This window comes from Hippoglossus hippoglossus, chromosome 7, assembly GCF_009819705.1.
Source record: "Hippoglossus hippoglossus isolate fHipHip1 chromosome 7, fHipHip1.pri, whole genome shotgun sequence".
Classification (NCBI taxonomy): domain Eukaryota; kingdom Metazoa; phylum Chordata; class Actinopteri; order Pleuronectiformes; family Pleuronectidae; genus Hippoglossus; species Hippoglossus hippoglossus.
The window spans coordinates 3,442,976-3,459,091 of record NC_047157.1 but is presented as its reverse complement, the minus strand read 5'-3'; the positions used below and the strand labels follow the sequence as shown (position 1 = coordinate 3,459,091).

The window sequence follows — 16,116 nt, the reverse complement described above, 5'->3', positions numbered from 1 at the left end:
TGGGGGTCAGGGTCTCACAGTGGGTTGCATGTTCCAGGTGAAGGGTTGCAAATAGGAAATAAATAATATAAAGCACTGTGCAAATAGGATTTAGGCACTCTAGGTTTTTATCAATGACACAGTAGCATCAGGGAGGAATCTGACCGGTCCCCGAATTCATTGTGTAGCAGGGCGACGAGCCCAAACATGCAGCCACAGTCAGAACAAAGTCATTTCATAGAAGAGGAGAATAAAGTGTCCACAGAACAACTCTTTCAAGTTCTCCAGGAGAACTGGTGCTGTCTTAAAAGCAAAGTTTGGTCACTGCACATTTTTGCACTTTGCACTTTGCTATGAAGTTGACTAAATAAAAACTATTCATCATTTTTTTCTTTATGAACATTATCATTTTACTGATGTGTCTACAACCTCTAGTGTTTATTTGTATTTCTGCTGCTCAATATTATGTATTTATGTAACTTTCTTCTTTGGTTGAACAGGTGACAACTAGTAGACATGTCATCAATCCTGATTAAGAAGCCTGGATTTACAGTTTTTCTACTGTATGGTGAAATAACGCCTAGCCCTGGTCCTCTGTGGTACAGATATTAAAATACAGTAAGTTAAGAATATTAATTAAAAGCTAAATGTATATATGGGATGTTTTTTTCCACTGATGTGACAACAGCATCTTGGCCTCAAGATGAGTTAATGAAACATTTCTTAATTATCTCTCTAAAACATGTATTAATGGATGAAAACATGTAGACAGACAGACAGGCACAGACATAAGGGTGCTACAGGCAGGTAGTAGAGACACAGAGAAACACACATAAGCAGATGATTTAACTAGGAGCTGGTGGCAATGGAAGGTTTTAAAGCTGGCTGGGGTGATGAGGAAACTGAGAATGGTGGAAGATGGGGAGGCCCAAGTGATTGAAAGTGAAAAACGGATGGATATGGGGACAGGAAGAAAGTCTAGAGATATCTGGTGGGCAGATGGAGAATGGCAGATCAAGGGAGGTTAAGGTAAGAACATCAAATCAAGTTTATTTATAAGGCACTTTCAAAAACAACCAGTTGACCAAAGTGCTGTACAATAAATACACAATAGAATAAGAGCAAATGAAAGCAAAATCAAAGAATAGTAAAATCCACCTAAGCTTAAGATGAGTACACAAAGCAACCCCTAATGCAAACAAAGTAAATGAATGAGTAAAGAAGACTTGAGAGAACAGGTGGGTCTTCAGTCCAGCCTTAAATGTCTCAGCAGAGTGGGAACACTTAAATGAAAGAGGTAAGCTACTGCATTGCTTTGGGGCAGCTACAGCAAACGCATGATCACGAGGAGCAGTTGGTCTGAGGATGTAAGAGATCTGGGGATGAATAGGGGCCAGAGGAGTTCTGAGATATACTGGGGTGTCAGGCTGTGAAAAGCTTTGAAAACAATTAGAAGAACCTTGAAATCAATCCTGTATCTAACCGTGAGAGATACTGTCCCTCTTTCTAGCACCAGTTAGTCTAGCAGCAGCATTCTGCACCAGTTGCAAACGAGAACGCCCAAAAGGAAGGTATTGCAGTTGTCCAATCGAGAGGAGATCAAGGCAGTAAGGACGATCCTCAAATCAAATCCTCAAAGAGAAGAGTGGATTGAGTTTGGCTATATTTCTGAGCTGGAAAAAGCTACTTTTCACAACAGTGTTAATATGTTTATCAAATCTTTAGGCTGGATCAAAGATGACACCAAGAGTTTTGGCCTGGACATGGAGGTTGGGCACCAGGCATCCTAAGTGAATAATTCCAGATGGAAGAGGAGGGACCAAACAAGACCACTTTGGACCCACTGTCATTTAGTTGAAATCAGTTATTTGCCATGTTGTCTCTTTAGAATGTTTAACATAACACAGCTCATTGAGACAATGAGAGAAACTATATTCATTGTATTTATTTCTGACAAAGTACCAGCCTCTGATTCTCAGCAACACATTACATGTCCTGCAGAGTTCTTCAGCAGAAATGACAGTTCCCTTTATCAGCGTGGTCAAAGTTACTGTGTCAGTGCAACAGGAAAAGGTTAAACCATGTTTATTTATGTAATGAGTCAGTAACCCAGTAATAAAGTTAAATATGCTCTGCAGCCAACTGAGGACACAGTCAATACAGTCTTTACTGGTTTATCAGTGTTACTGTCCACCTGACACAGAGTAAGGACCTTATATGTATATAACTATAACCTACCAACAAAAGAAAATAAAGGTACAGTAAAAACAAATGTCTCAACATTATAAATCCATTTAAAAGTATCTACCTACTAATTCCACAAACATCTGTCTGTCTGTATGTGGAACACATCTATCTCTTTTCGGCTTCACTCTTGGCATGTGCATTGTTCATGTCCCAGGGAAGTGCAGTGTCAAATTTGGTGCGATGAGGGCATGTGATATGCCTAATATTTTGTACTATATAAGTATAATAATACTTTGAATAAACAGGCATCCAGCGCTTTGTAGCAGTCAGTGCGCTTTGTAGCAGTCAGTGTGCCTTCAGTCTATGGACTCAGATAAACTACAGCAGTGGTCAGCACCTGGGTCAAACCACAGGTCAAAATCACCCCCAGATCATTTTGATGATTTCATTTTTTTATTGTACTACATTGGACTACATACTTGGGAGTCTCGGGTGCAGATCTTCGTCGTGGCTGGGACATTCACAGAATCACTTCCATTTTGGCAATTTCTCCTCTAAGTAAAAGCACAATGTTTGTTTTGTTGTTGTTTGTTTTGTTGGGTCTGTCCTTTAACAGACCTCTAAAGTAGCCAACATGCAATGTATGACAAAATAAAAGCAGTTCAGTAAATCATTTAAACTTAATATAAACCACACACGTTAACAGTAATAAAGCAAATTCAGTTTCATCTTATGAAAAATATTTACAATAAAATAATTATTGCAGATAAACCAGGTAGGATTAACACAAAGTTTTCTAAATTCTTTCTGCAACATAGACTGTTTATACAAAGCTCTGCACACAAACAATAAACAGTGACAGTGTCTTGTAGAACTGTTTGAGGAGGACTCACTCATCGCAAGGAATAATTCTGAAGAAGGCTGAAATGAAAAATCAATGTGAAATGAAAATCAATGTTTAAATCCCACCCATCACTCCTTTACAGTATGTCAGCTCACCGTCCCCCATGTCTCTGTTGTGATGGTGGCGTCGTCTTCATTATTACCGGAATATTATTACTGCACCACTAGAACGTCACATCTGCTGATGTTAAGGGCCTTAGATGGCTCCTACTGTATCATTTCATCTGGAGGCCCTGTCCTGAAGAGGGTTCCTGTATCATGATTTCATTTTAAGGCCTTTATGGTTTTAGTTTTCTGATTATGTACTACATATTCCTGAATGAACTTGTTAAACTGAGGCTAAGTAGTATTAGCATAGAAAAAGGGCTCATGTTTCACATGAAGCATGAGGAACAACAGATTAATGTGGGCTCAGTATCATATTTTTGGCCAGGCCCCCTAACAGCATAATCCAGCCATGTCACATAAAGGCAACTTTGAATCTTCCCTTTTATATGAGAGGGCTGTTGCCTCTCTCTGGTCCATGCCCAGTGACGGGGAACCCACATCCAACTCAGCTCTTCCCCTCACAAGTGATACATTTCATGCGTGAACATCTTACACTCGGAACATGTTACAAGTTGAAAAGAAAGATCCATGTTGGAGCTGTGAGAATTTCACAATCTCTGGGGGATTGTGATGTTCGCTCCAGGACTGAGAGAAAAATAAACTTTCAACAGCTGCAGAAAGCAGAGTTCGGATGATGAAAACTCATTGCATTTACTCTGCACGCATGTTCACTAAATAATCCAGCAGATGTCAGTGCAGCGCCACAACTACATGCAACAACTGAACATGTTAGCAGAACACTCAAGTCCCCCATTTTGTTTACCAGTCATGAGGGCAGTGTGTGTTATCTGACTGCCTGCTCATGCAGTCGGTGCGTCAGTGCTGAGCATGTACCTGTACTTCACTTTACTCATGCACATGCCCTGTTGTTAGGGCCCTGATGGCAATTTAATTGATCAGTTCTGTTTGTCTTTCTACCCTGAAGATCATCTTCTATGGCATAATACATTCCCAAGTCTCTTAGCCAAACAAAAAGCCACAAGCAAATCCCAAATCTCTAACCTGAACCTAATTCTAACCTAAATGAAATCGTCAACTTTAAAGCTTCAAACCAAGTGGTGGCAAAATTTTGAGAATACACACACCTCCTTTTTTAATATAGCACTTTTTTGTAATCTTGATGACCACTCAAAGCACTTTACAATACAATTTATTGCCATTCACACACAGCTATGGGCAGCACTTTTTTCTATCAGGGGCAATTTGGTGTTCCGCATCTTGCCCAGGAACACTTCGGCATGCGGATGGGGAAGACTGGGATCAAACCCCAGGCCGTCTGGTTAGAGGACGTCCGCTCTACCCCCGCAGCCGCCACAGCTGTACCTATCTTTATGAGAACCAGTTTGACAAGTGTCCATGACTAGTACAAGTACACACACACAGATACACACATAGTCAAACTGGTCCTCAAGTACAAGAGAGAGAGAGAGAGAGAGAGAGAGAGAGAGAGAGAGAGAGAGACGCCAGACTGCTCCTTGTCTATGATTCTTTATTTGTGTTTTTCATAGAGAACATTTAAAATGGTTCATACCCCCACAATAACTGACATCACTTCTCTGCTTTATAACACTGACACAGGAACAGGGGAACATGTACACAAGTACACAAACACACAGTCACAAATCCGGCCCATCTACAGTGTTTTACTCCCCAAAAAGTAAAATAAAACACTAAAAAAACATAAAACTAAAGAAATAAAAAAAAACAGAGGACACACAGCCAAGGCCTGTCCCACTTTACAAAATGGTGCAGTAGCAAAGGAAGGACCACATCTACAAAAGTAACAAAAATGACCATACAATCTATCGTTGTGGAAGTGCTTGTAATTTTGGAAGTTTTGTACTTTCTTAAAAGGATATATTAATATCAATGCCTAGAAAATCACCAGTAAAAATAGCTCATCTCTGTAAAAATGTGCTAGCAGGACAACCCTTGGCTGTGGATGTTTTTTTTTTTCTTTGTCACAAACTATTTTTTTTCTCCTTTTTTTTAAAACCATTTTTTAACTTGTCTTCAATACAACAACAATAACACTGTTTGTTCTTAATACAAATATATACAGAGACTTCCACTTGTTTCAAAATAATGCCCTGCACTGATGCATTATCTAGGGATGATGATGGTGATGATGTTCTTCAGATTCCTTCACAGAAACAGTCCATGCAGTTTGGTACCTGAATCAACAAGAGTAAGATCACAGTTTCTTTAGCCGTCTAACAAAAGCTTGTTGTTGTGTACCTCTGTCACAAAGGGACCTCTACCTGCATGTAAAAGACACGTCGATGTCATATATACCCCTCCCACCCGCCGGCGACCCCGTAAAGAGATATAGATCCAGACCGAATGTTTTCTGCAGTATTTGAACTAGGTTTGCAGAGTGTAAACACACCATATATATGTATATATATCTTGAAATGAGTGGAGTGAGAAAGGCACACATGATAAGACCACACAGCTTGAAACTACAGCAGGGAGGTGGGGGAGACGGGAGGGAGGGGGCTTTTGGTTTTGCTCAGCTTGATGAAAAGTGCCACTCCACTTAATATTTCTTTCTCACGAGTCAAGGTGTGACTGCTTTGCTCTACTCAAACATCTGGACCTAACATCTGAACATAACACGAAACCAGGATGCAAAGATGCGCCCCCACCCTCCCACCCCGACTCTTAAATGCACAGCTGGATTTTGGTCTGGACTGGTTTTTCCCTGAAAGTGTTGTCATGATAAATTCATTTTCATTCCAGGTGCTTCAGGGGAAACTGGGCCCTGTTTCTCTTCTTTCTTTTCTTCCTTTTTAATTTTCTTTGCTATTTAGAATAATAAAGCTCCTCACTCCATCACTCAGTACTTTTATGTAAATAAGAAAACATACAGTGTGTGGGCGCAGAACCAACCCTAGGCCGCATTTGCTTTCTCGGCTGACAACATTTTTTTTCTTTTTTCTTTTGAAAATGCTATGCGTTCATGGCCTCAGTGTTATTCATTTACATACCTCAGTAGACAATTTCATCAAGCAGTTTAAAAGGGGTCATGCCATATCAAATAAGTTAGGAGAATATTCACAGTCTTAACGCCCTCTGCAGTCGTATTCTCGTGCTCTTCAAGAGAGGAAGCGTATGCTCGCCCGTTAACCAAATGCATCCAAACTATCTTTCCTGAGGAAAGGTTACACAAGACCTGAGGGGGGGTGGGGGGGGTTTTAAAAGTCATAAAAAGCTTTGACATTCTTTTGAGTGATGGACGCACATTTATGCAACAAACACCTCCTCCTGAAACATGGGGGAGATTGTGTAGCCCGGCAAATCAATTTCCCACTCCCACACACTCATCTCATTTCACACGTGGCCTCGATCCAGCCGCTGCTATCGCCTCTAGCCTCAGCTGACTGGCTGACCTATGGCATTGCTCTGTTCTGCTTCAGCAGCCCCCCCTATGCCCCCCCTCCCAGTCACCTGAGAACCAAACTCTGCATCCTGTCCGTTTCTCTTTTGGTTTTTTTTTGTTGTTGTGTGGAAAAGAAAGTACAACTTCCTTTTTCTACATTTTCGACCCCCTGAATCAAAGAGATGTCTCTATCTGATGTAACACACAGGTTGTTCTCTACATGAACAGCAACACACAGGTGAGACAATGCTTTGTAGTGCGCCCTCCATGGGTGAATACGTGCTATTGCCCGTGATCTACTGGGGTTCTCCCGAGTCGAGAATCAAATGCTGGCATTTTCAACAGTTAGAAAGTGCACAAAGGATTTTCATTCTACATTGGCTAAAAGAACATTTACAACATGCCTTTGACATCAGCGTTACACACAGGTATCATACTGTACACCACAGTAGCTGCGACGGATCACTGAAAGGCAGGTCACACTAAAGTCTCCTACTGACTGGTTTTAACATTAGAGAATGGGCTCATAGTGAGGCCTCACCATTAACAATACAATAACTGCACAATGTCGCCAAACACTATGTGCAGAACATTATTCAGAGGCATCTTTTTAATATACATGAACTCACATGACACTTAGGAACAAAGAGCCAACCATCTAGTTTCAAATTGACAGTCATTTCTCAGATTCAGTAGTACAACATACAGTAGATGTTTTTTTGACACTTCTGGATAAAGGACAGACAAATAAAGGAAAAGGGGGGAAAAGGAAAACACTTCCAAAGTATTGTAATCTATCATCAACAACACCTACTTTGCCTTCAGCTTGTCTGAATGGTTTGTTTAAAGCCACAGTTGAGCAGGTCTTAGTGATATTAAATAAGGTGTAACTGCCTCCTTTTGATAACGTGCGTCACATCTCTTCTAGACAGCTAGTGATCCTTTTGACAAGGTAATACAAGAGAAGAAGAGCAAGTCAACAATTACACTGGAAAAATATATGTATGTTTATATTCATATATATAGCATCTTTAAAATCTATTTATACAGAATGTATATATAGTGTACGTATGGCCATCTTGGCAGAGAAATAAAGGCATCTGAAACAATCACCACTCTCATGATGCCATGGTCTTCCTGGGACCCGACATTGTTACATTGCAGAAATGCGTAGAATCAGGAAAGAAAGTGAGTTCTCTTTTTTTTTCAGTGGCACTTTGTGCATCAAAAAATTAAAATCTAGAGTAAGGCTACAAGGGTGTGTATGTTTATCTGATAGAAGTTTGTCAAAGGAGGCCATCCTACAGTATATTGGATACATCGGTGTGTATGTGTGTGTGTGTCTGTGTGTGTTGGAGACCCATAGATCCAGCCTAAAACACTGCTGGAATAGAGCTCTATATGCACCATTGTATTGATGAAAATAATAAATAAGAAAAAAGAATCAAAAAGCATCAATTCAGCATCGATGGTACATTACAGAGGTTTTGGGTGAGCCAGTGTCGGCTGCTACAAAGCGCTTAAGAGAGGTAACATTTTTGAAATCTATGGATTTTTTCTTGTTGTTGTAGTAGTTTTTTTCCTTGGTTTTATACAACCTGACAAAAGCAAACACACAAAGACCAAATAGCAACAGAGCAGTGATGCTTTTGTCGGGTCATTTTTTTCCGTCCTTACAATCAGCTGCTGGTATGTCTCTAGGTATAAGCCTAAGTAATCAAACAGTATTTGTATTGATTTTGTTTCTTTATTTAAATATTAGCAGTGGATCTTTAAGACTACTCACACTCAACCGTCACATCACGCACATAAATAACAAAATAAATATACAGCCATATCAGTCAATTTCTTTCATATTAAATAAATAATAAATACATACTTTCTTTTCTTTTTTCTCAGCAGAGGGTTTCTGAATGTAGTGGCAACAGAAAAAACACAAGGTAACGGGAGAAAAACAAAGAACCCAAAAATAAAAAAAATAACTTTTTTTGTAAAATTATCAAAAGATTTTGTCTGTTATAAAACATCTGCACTTAAAAAGGTTTTTAAAAAGTACTCAAAACAATATATGCCTTGTCAGTTATCTATATAGATTCTTAAAATATTGACGCAAGACATCTGCAAATTGCTTTGACCATAATCAGTAAAGATGCAATTTTTTGTCTGTTACAAAACCAAGTTAATAATAAATAGATTGCTTCAAATAAATAAACCTCAATAACATAAATGGCAATAAGTTACAATTTAAATGCTCACAGGTTTAAATAATTCATATATAACAATAATTATTGTACCACAAAACTATTAATTGAAATGAAGTGCAATTCCTAAGTTGATAAATACTATTGATATGACTAACTGAATTTAAAATGTGCGCACACTATCACTATCATCGTTTCAGTTTACATACAAAACATGATATGAGCTGAAAATTAAAGAACCCACACTGTTCCTGGATCTGTCTCATGACCTTACTTGAAGAATTTCCCGCAAAACGGAGTCGACGTGACCTGTTGACGTCTTTGCCACGGTAACACCACAACGCGAACACAAAGTCAGTTTGGTGCGCGCGTCATATTGCTGGGGTGGGTGTGTGGTCATGAACTAGAGAGCTCGGATAAAGAACACACTGGCTGCACAGAATGCTGCAGGATGGTACAGAGTCCTCGGGCTCAACTCATCTGTGTGTCCTCCTCTTCATGTCACCGGAGATGTGAAGTGCGATTAACGGATCGGCTGTGCAACAGTTAAAACTCCAAAAAACCAGGTAAGGACACAAAAGAGACAACAGGTAAACATACAGCATATTAAACCCCCCCCAGATACAGTTTCCAGTAACTTCATTCTTCTTTTCCATCCATCCTGACTGAAGGATCTGTTCCATCCTCCTAATCCCAGCAGCAGCATGGTGTGGATTTTGGTCCGCGTCACTTTTCTTCTATGAGAGTGCTCCCTGGGTAGATTTTTTTAAGTTGCCGTTTATTTAGATAACCTGAATTCCCTTTTTGTTTTTGAATCATATTTCATTATATTGAAGAGTATTTCAACATCTCTCCTTCATCTCGCCATCCCTCCATCTTCTCCTCCGTCACGCTCCTTCACCTCAGGACAGTCTGCGCTTTCTCCGTACGTGTGGTGTGTGTATGTCTTGAGTTTCAGACTTTGATGCCCTTCACAGCTTTGTTGATGCTCTCCAGCAGAGCCTTGTTCTCGGGGCTCTGGAAGCAGTCCTTGTTGGTGTACATGTCGGTCAGGGTGCTCACGTAGCTGTCGAAGTTCTGCTCGGTGATTGGCTCCTGCTGTGTTGCAAACGACAACCAATCTCAGCTGAGGATACCAGGGAAACACACACCTACACGCTTTTCAAAATAGGAGCCTCACCTCAAAAGATTCCAACAGTTAAAATGGGGAGAGCAACTCACCATGTGTGGCAGGCGGATGTTTGCCAGGCTGCGGATCAGGGCGCGGCTGAGACCAGACAGCTCCATGAAGAGAGCCTCGTTCTGCTCCTCAATCATCTTGTTCTCGTGCTCGATGCTCTTCAGGTTCTTCTCCATGGAGGAGATCTGAAACACAGGGCCACAGGGTTACTACCTGTGGTACCACTTTAGGCTAGAGGTCGCAACTTGCCTTTTCACTGGAAAAGTCTGGTGATATTCTATATTTCTTGTCAACAACTTCCATTAAAAGATCAGAACCAATGGGGATTGTATGCTACTAACATAGGCAACATTTTCCTCAATTCCACGTACACCAAGGCGAGAAATATCACTGAAGCACTAACGTATATTCATCCACAACTGAAAATAGTCCTCAGCTGTCAACTGTTTCCTCCTATTTGAATAATGTTTGCTAAAAACTAAATTAAAATATATGTCTGTGAGCTCTTCAGTGGTCTCAGGGGCTAAAGCTGGCCATTCACTATGCGACTTTAGAAATGTAGTTGCTAAATTACACTTCACACTGTACAATTAAATGGTCTGAGATGTGAAGCCAAATTTGAGGATTTATGTGAACACACTGAACGGTCCGATTTTCTTCGTCAGCATATGGACACACGTGGCTTGGAAGACGTGGGTATTTTGGTTTGGCTATTTTGCAGAAAGAAAGAAAACTACATTTGAGGTCACAATATTGTAAATTGATCACTAGCTACAGTACTTTAAGAACCCCTTTCTCTCCTTCTTATTCTCTTTCAATGTGCAATCGCTTCCAGCCATAATTTACGTTTCCTAATATTGTGTTTTGCCATTTTGCACAGATGCACTAAGGGAGAAGGTGCTGATTTTGGGGAATTAACTCTTGACCCTGCTTCACTGTGTACAAGCCTGACGACGACCGACCAAAATGTCTGACATGTCAGTCGCTCCCTGCACTCCCCTGTACACCCACTGGCAACAACGGGCTGAAAATCGATCCGACTCAATAGTTGTATTGCAACCAAAGAACCTAAGCAACCTAAGAAATTGCAACCAAATCCAGGTCAAAGCATAGTGTATGTCCGGCTTTAGAGCCTTAGAGAGACTGGCTGCTGGTTCTTCATCTTTCATGTGGTTTCTTGTGGTAACTTATCCTTTAAAACAAGCACATCATTCATGTTTACCACTGTGGCTACAAGTTGCAATTTTGGGATATTTTAAATGCTGAAAAAAAAACTTTCAGCACCTAAGGTTTGCTAACATTAGCTTCTGGTCATATTGGATAGTAAGTAAAATAGTAGTGGCTAAATCCCTGAGTGTATTGAACTGAGAATAAATGTAACCTTTTATTTCAGAGCAGAAAATGTTTAGTCTTTATAATATATGAAAAATATAACAAATGAGCTTTAATAAATTGACTGGATTCAGTACTTTATGTCGCACATATGACATATACTCTAAATACACACTACACCCACCTGAGTCTGCAGGTTGACCATGTCAGCCTCCATTTCATTGTTGGATTCGTTGAGGTCGTTAATCTCTTTGTTGAGTTGCTGGATGTCCTCATCGTTGTCCAAAACTAGATACAGTAGAATGTTCCTGGTCAGTATATGTTTTAGTGACACCATGCAAGAATCTCGTACACACTGATAAAGTCCAACCTACCATCACTGGCTCTGAACTTGGTGCTCAGGTAGTCGTCTGAGGGGAACTTGGCCTTCTTCTTGGCGAACAAGGCTCGGGGGCATCCTGAGAGGCTGGAGACAGTGACACATGGAGGGAGGGGGGTCAATGTACAATTCTAAATAACACACACATATATTGCAGTGGACCAGTGTGAGCAGCATGTTAGCAGAGCAACAGCCTAGATTGATTTGAATAAGCGTTCCATCAGATGTATGAGAGATGGATGACTTAAAGAAGCGGAATCTCACAGAGACGACATCATATGTGTTTCTTGAAGTCGTTTCACCTCTCATCCAAGAGGCTGAAGAAGTTAGCTTGTACAAGTATGCTTGTACAACTTCTGAAGGTACCACGACCTGGATGACTGAGAATCCTCACAGACATTAACTATGAATCTACAGCCAGAAAACCGCTTAGCTTAGCATAATGAGTGGAAATGGCTACCATGACTCTGGCACTCACAAATACACTTATCAAGGCTTCTACATCGCACTAATCAAAATGTCCTGTCGTAACACAAATCACAGCTACTTGTTTGTACACCGCTCTCTTCAAGCTAAGACACTAATGGTTCTGTCTCTATACTTTATTATCGACTTGATAGTAATTCTCTCATCTGTCTGTCAGCAAATTTATTTAATATTTAATATTACTTTAAATTAATATTATTATATGTGACACAGAAACACAGACATGGAAGTTTCTTAAATAAAAGAAACCCAACCCAAACCCAACACAATGAGCGAATACTTTGCAACTGTGGAGAGAAAAATCTCCCTTTTAACAGTTATTAACCTCTAGAACCAGACTCAATGTGGGCGGCCATCTGCCTCGACCGGTTGGGCAAGATGTTGCGGCTTTATTCTGCCTTACCGCTCTGTGTAAAACTTAAAAACACAGAATGGGGGATACAATGTTTTTCCATCTTAATCCGGAAAGCTGAGCTACTCACAGAGCCAAAATGACATCTGTGTAAATGGGAGAGTCGGCATGGCAGGACAGAATGCTAAAAATCACGCATGGGGCGCCAACATCTTAGCTGATTTTGTTCAGTTTCAACATGCAATGGAGGCATATCGAGGCATTTTTTTTAATGGCAACATAGCAGAATCTGTATATAGAAGAGGCTTTAGTCAGTTCTGAGAGCCGCTAACCTGCGGTGTGTGAGGAAGCTTCCGTTAGCGTGTCCAGAGCCATCACAGCCTGGGGTGGGACAGGTCGGCCCCTCTGTCTTGAAGGCCTTCCAATTGAAGGGGGTGCCGTTCAAGACACCCTCCTTCTGTCTGCGGGCTGCCAGTGGACACCCGTAGGCGCTGCGGTGTGTGGCGTACTTCCCGCTAATGTGGCCCAGGCTGTCGCAACCCGGCACGGGGCATCTGCAGGGAGCAAAGGAAAGGATGGAGAAAGAGAAGAAGACGAGAGGAGAGTTGCAGCAAGGAAAAGAAATAAAGAGAGCGAGAGGGACAAGGGTTAGACAAAGAGAATCCAAACATATAAACTGTAGAGAAAGATGAAAATATTAGAATAAACATTTAAGTTATACATATTTTCTCTACTGGGCCAAATTCATTATATTACAACTAGTTTTGGGATATTATATATGCAATAGATAATATTACTAATAATATTAAATATATTGTGAAAGAGCTATTAAGGTTAAGCACATGCAGTTATCAACACACTGTTGAATTTACTGTTTGTGTGCAAATGCAATATGAAGCCCATGTATTTCTTATGTATTGATGATGTACTCTATGATACTCTAACATGAACTAGATTCAGAGTCAGTATCTGCTGTAAGTAAGTGTATTTTCCCATCAGTAAGGGCCTGAATGTTTGATTCAGTTACGGGGGCAGGTCACTACCCTCTCTCTCTCTTTGTTTTTTATTGCATTTTACTTTTACCGTCAGTCTCGCTAAAAGCAGACATTATGGCTTTCTGAGCGGTACGAACTTTAAAAGCTCGGAGTCCTCCTGGTTGTCCTTGGTAGGAGTTTTAATTCCACTTTTCTTGGCACGCGGGCACCCAGAGAGACTGAAAACAGAAAGTATGGAGTTGATAACATAGGGCTGAAAAAAGGTCTGGTGAAGTGATTGCTTGATAAACGCAGAGAACATTATCAGGAAGAATAATTTTACAGAGACTGTTCATCGAAATTACAAACCAAACCCACTCAAAAAACGCCTAAAATGGTCGGAAAATAGGATCATGGAATGGTGTGGAAATGTGTGAGTATGTGGTTCCTGTCTAATTCTACCATGAACTGTCACTAGGCCTCTCTGACTGACTGTGTGTATGTGTGTCCATGTGTATGCGTTTTTGTGTGTGCATGTGGGTGTTTTCTGTTTGTTACCTTCTGTGGGAGGAATAGTTTCCTGTGATGTGACCTGAGCCGTCACATCCTAGAGTGGGGCATCTGGGAAAGAGAAGAGTGATTTAACATTTAATACAAAGTTAACAGAAAGAACTAGAAGAAAATGTTTCATTATGGAGTATCTTGTGAAAATGGCATCAGATAGATGAGCGATATTGTCCGCTATTTAATTCTACTGATTTTTTAATCCACACGTATGGTCGTTTGTTTTCATTCATATCTTTTCAGGCTCTTTACCATTGAAACACGTCTTGTATCTGTCGATAGTGAGCCGTGAAAAGCCTCTTGTCTAGTAAAGAGCTACACAACAGAATTACACTTCCATTTTGCATTTACAGTACATGAAGTGATTGAAGTGAAAGCAAGCATAGTGCCAAGCCAGCTGCAGAAAAAAACCCACACCATGACAGATGCAGCAGAAGCAGCAGCAGAGGCAGCAGCAAGCAACAAAAGATAAGTCAACGTCAGCAGAATAAAGCGCTGTGGCACTGGACGGTGTCAGTAGCAGTGCAGTGAAGTGGCAGTGAAAAGGCAGTGAAGGTGTAGAGCAGACATACTTGAGTTCAGGGGTGTGGGCCGCCATGAGGGACCGAAGGCTCTTATCAGCGAGAGGACACCCAGACAGACTGAGAGAGAAAGAGAAAGAGGACAGGGGAGCAGAGAACAGGCAGGGGACGAGGAAAGCCAGGGTGGACAGATTGAAAGAAGAGGGGGGGGGAGACATGAGTGAAGAGAAATCAAGAATGCAAGGCATACCAAGGTCATTTAGGAAGAAGAGGACAGACAGCAAGAAGTAAATTACTGATGCATATCAAAGTCAATGACTGCCTTTGCTTCCCAGGCTCACGCTACATTATTGCCTCTGGCATGTCAGGATCAAATCAAATATTTGAATTAGCCGTGGTGCGCCCACTTTGGACTCAGGTGCACAGGAGTCTCAGCAGAGCAGAGTTTATATATAGAGCACTAGTGTACTGTATCACCAAAATAAGTCTGTAATGGTGCATACCTGCGATGAGACGCATAGTTTCCAGTGATGTGGCCACTGCCATCACAACCAGGTGTAGGGCACCTGGAGAGCGTGAGAAAGACAGAGGATTTGAAGTGTTTCTGCAGTTGTCTGCTTTCTGACCAAATACTTATCATCAAGCTGTAATTTGTGCTGACTGCTAATGTTAGCATGCTAACAGATGGTAAACCGTTACATTAAATTACATCTCATTTAGCTGACGCTTTTATCCAAAGCGACTTACAATAAGTGCATTCAACCATGAGGGTACAAATCCAGAACAACAAGAATCAAGAAAGTACTATTTTCCTCAAGAAAGCCAAACTACAAAGTGCTATAAGTAAGTGCCATATAAGTGCTACTAAATCACTACTTTTTTTTTTCTTTTTTTTAATTTTTTATTCAAGGTATAGTCGGAAGAGGTGTGTTTTTAGTTTGCGGTGGAAGATGTGTAGACTTTCTGCTGTCCTGATGTCAATGGGGAGCTCGTTCCACCGTTTAGGAGCCAGGACAGCAAACAGTTGAGTGTTCAGCTCGCAGTGAGGGAGCAACAAGCCGATTGGCAGATGCAGAGCGGAGTGAACGGCCAAAATATACCGGATATGATGACATCCTGCGCCAATTACGCCAAAAGTAATTTGGAGCCAGATTTTGCACAGTAGAGATCAGGGGATGGAGCCACAGTATTAATGTTCAACCGATACATGCACTCGACCAATCAGGAGTCAGACTCAGCTGTCAATCATAATGTTTTTTATAGCATCAAAAAACTAATTAAAACCAAACTCACTGGGGAAATGAGCACTTGGACATACATCAGTGTGATAAGAACTACTTAAAATGGCAGAAACCATCTTTAAGAAAAATTTATTTTAACTTTTCCAAAATATGGAGAAAGCTAAGTTTATGACTCATACTGCAGTCAACCACAAGGGGTCAATCGAAAGGATGTGGTTTCACTTTTAAGGAGCTGTCATGTCGTCCATCTTTATATGCAGCCTATCTGGTGAACTTGGTAGACATTACATAAATGATTTGATAAACATGTTAGAATTGTCATTGTGA

General features: G+C 40.7%; 1 protein-coding gene across 8 annotated transcripts in view; it reads right to left on the bottom strand.

Moving 5' to 3' along the window:
• Positions 1–4,649: 4,649 nt before the first annotated feature.
• The window catches only part of myt1b (myelin transcription factor 1b), a 111,824-nt gene continuing 100,357 nt past the window's right edge, over positions 4,650–16,116 (bottom strand). For 4 of the 8 annotated variants that reach the window (XM_034592011.1, XM_034592013.1, XM_034592019.1 and 1 more), the window contains 9 exons: positions 15,052–15,114; positions 14,600–14,668; positions 14,022–14,084; positions 13,622–13,702; positions 12,822–13,043; positions 11,647–11,738; positions 11,457–11,560; positions 9,982–10,125; positions 4,650–9,858 (listed from right to left, as the gene is read on the bottom strand). In XM_034592011.1, the coding sequence (XP_034447902.1) occupies positions 9,715–9,858; positions 9,982–10,125; positions 11,457–11,560; positions 11,647–11,738; positions 12,822–13,043; positions 13,622–13,702; positions 14,022–14,084; positions 14,600–14,668; positions 15,052–15,114 (982 nt within the window). In that variant the 3' untranslated portion in view covers positions 4,650–9,714. The remainder of the gene's footprint in view (positions 9,859–9,981; positions 10,126–11,456; positions 11,561–11,646; positions 11,739–12,821; positions 13,044–13,621; positions 13,703–14,021; positions 14,085–14,599; positions 14,669–15,051; positions 15,115–16,116) is intronic. The other 4 variants (XM_034592012.1, XM_034592016.1, XM_034592014.1 and 1 more) reach the window with 4 other exon arrangements.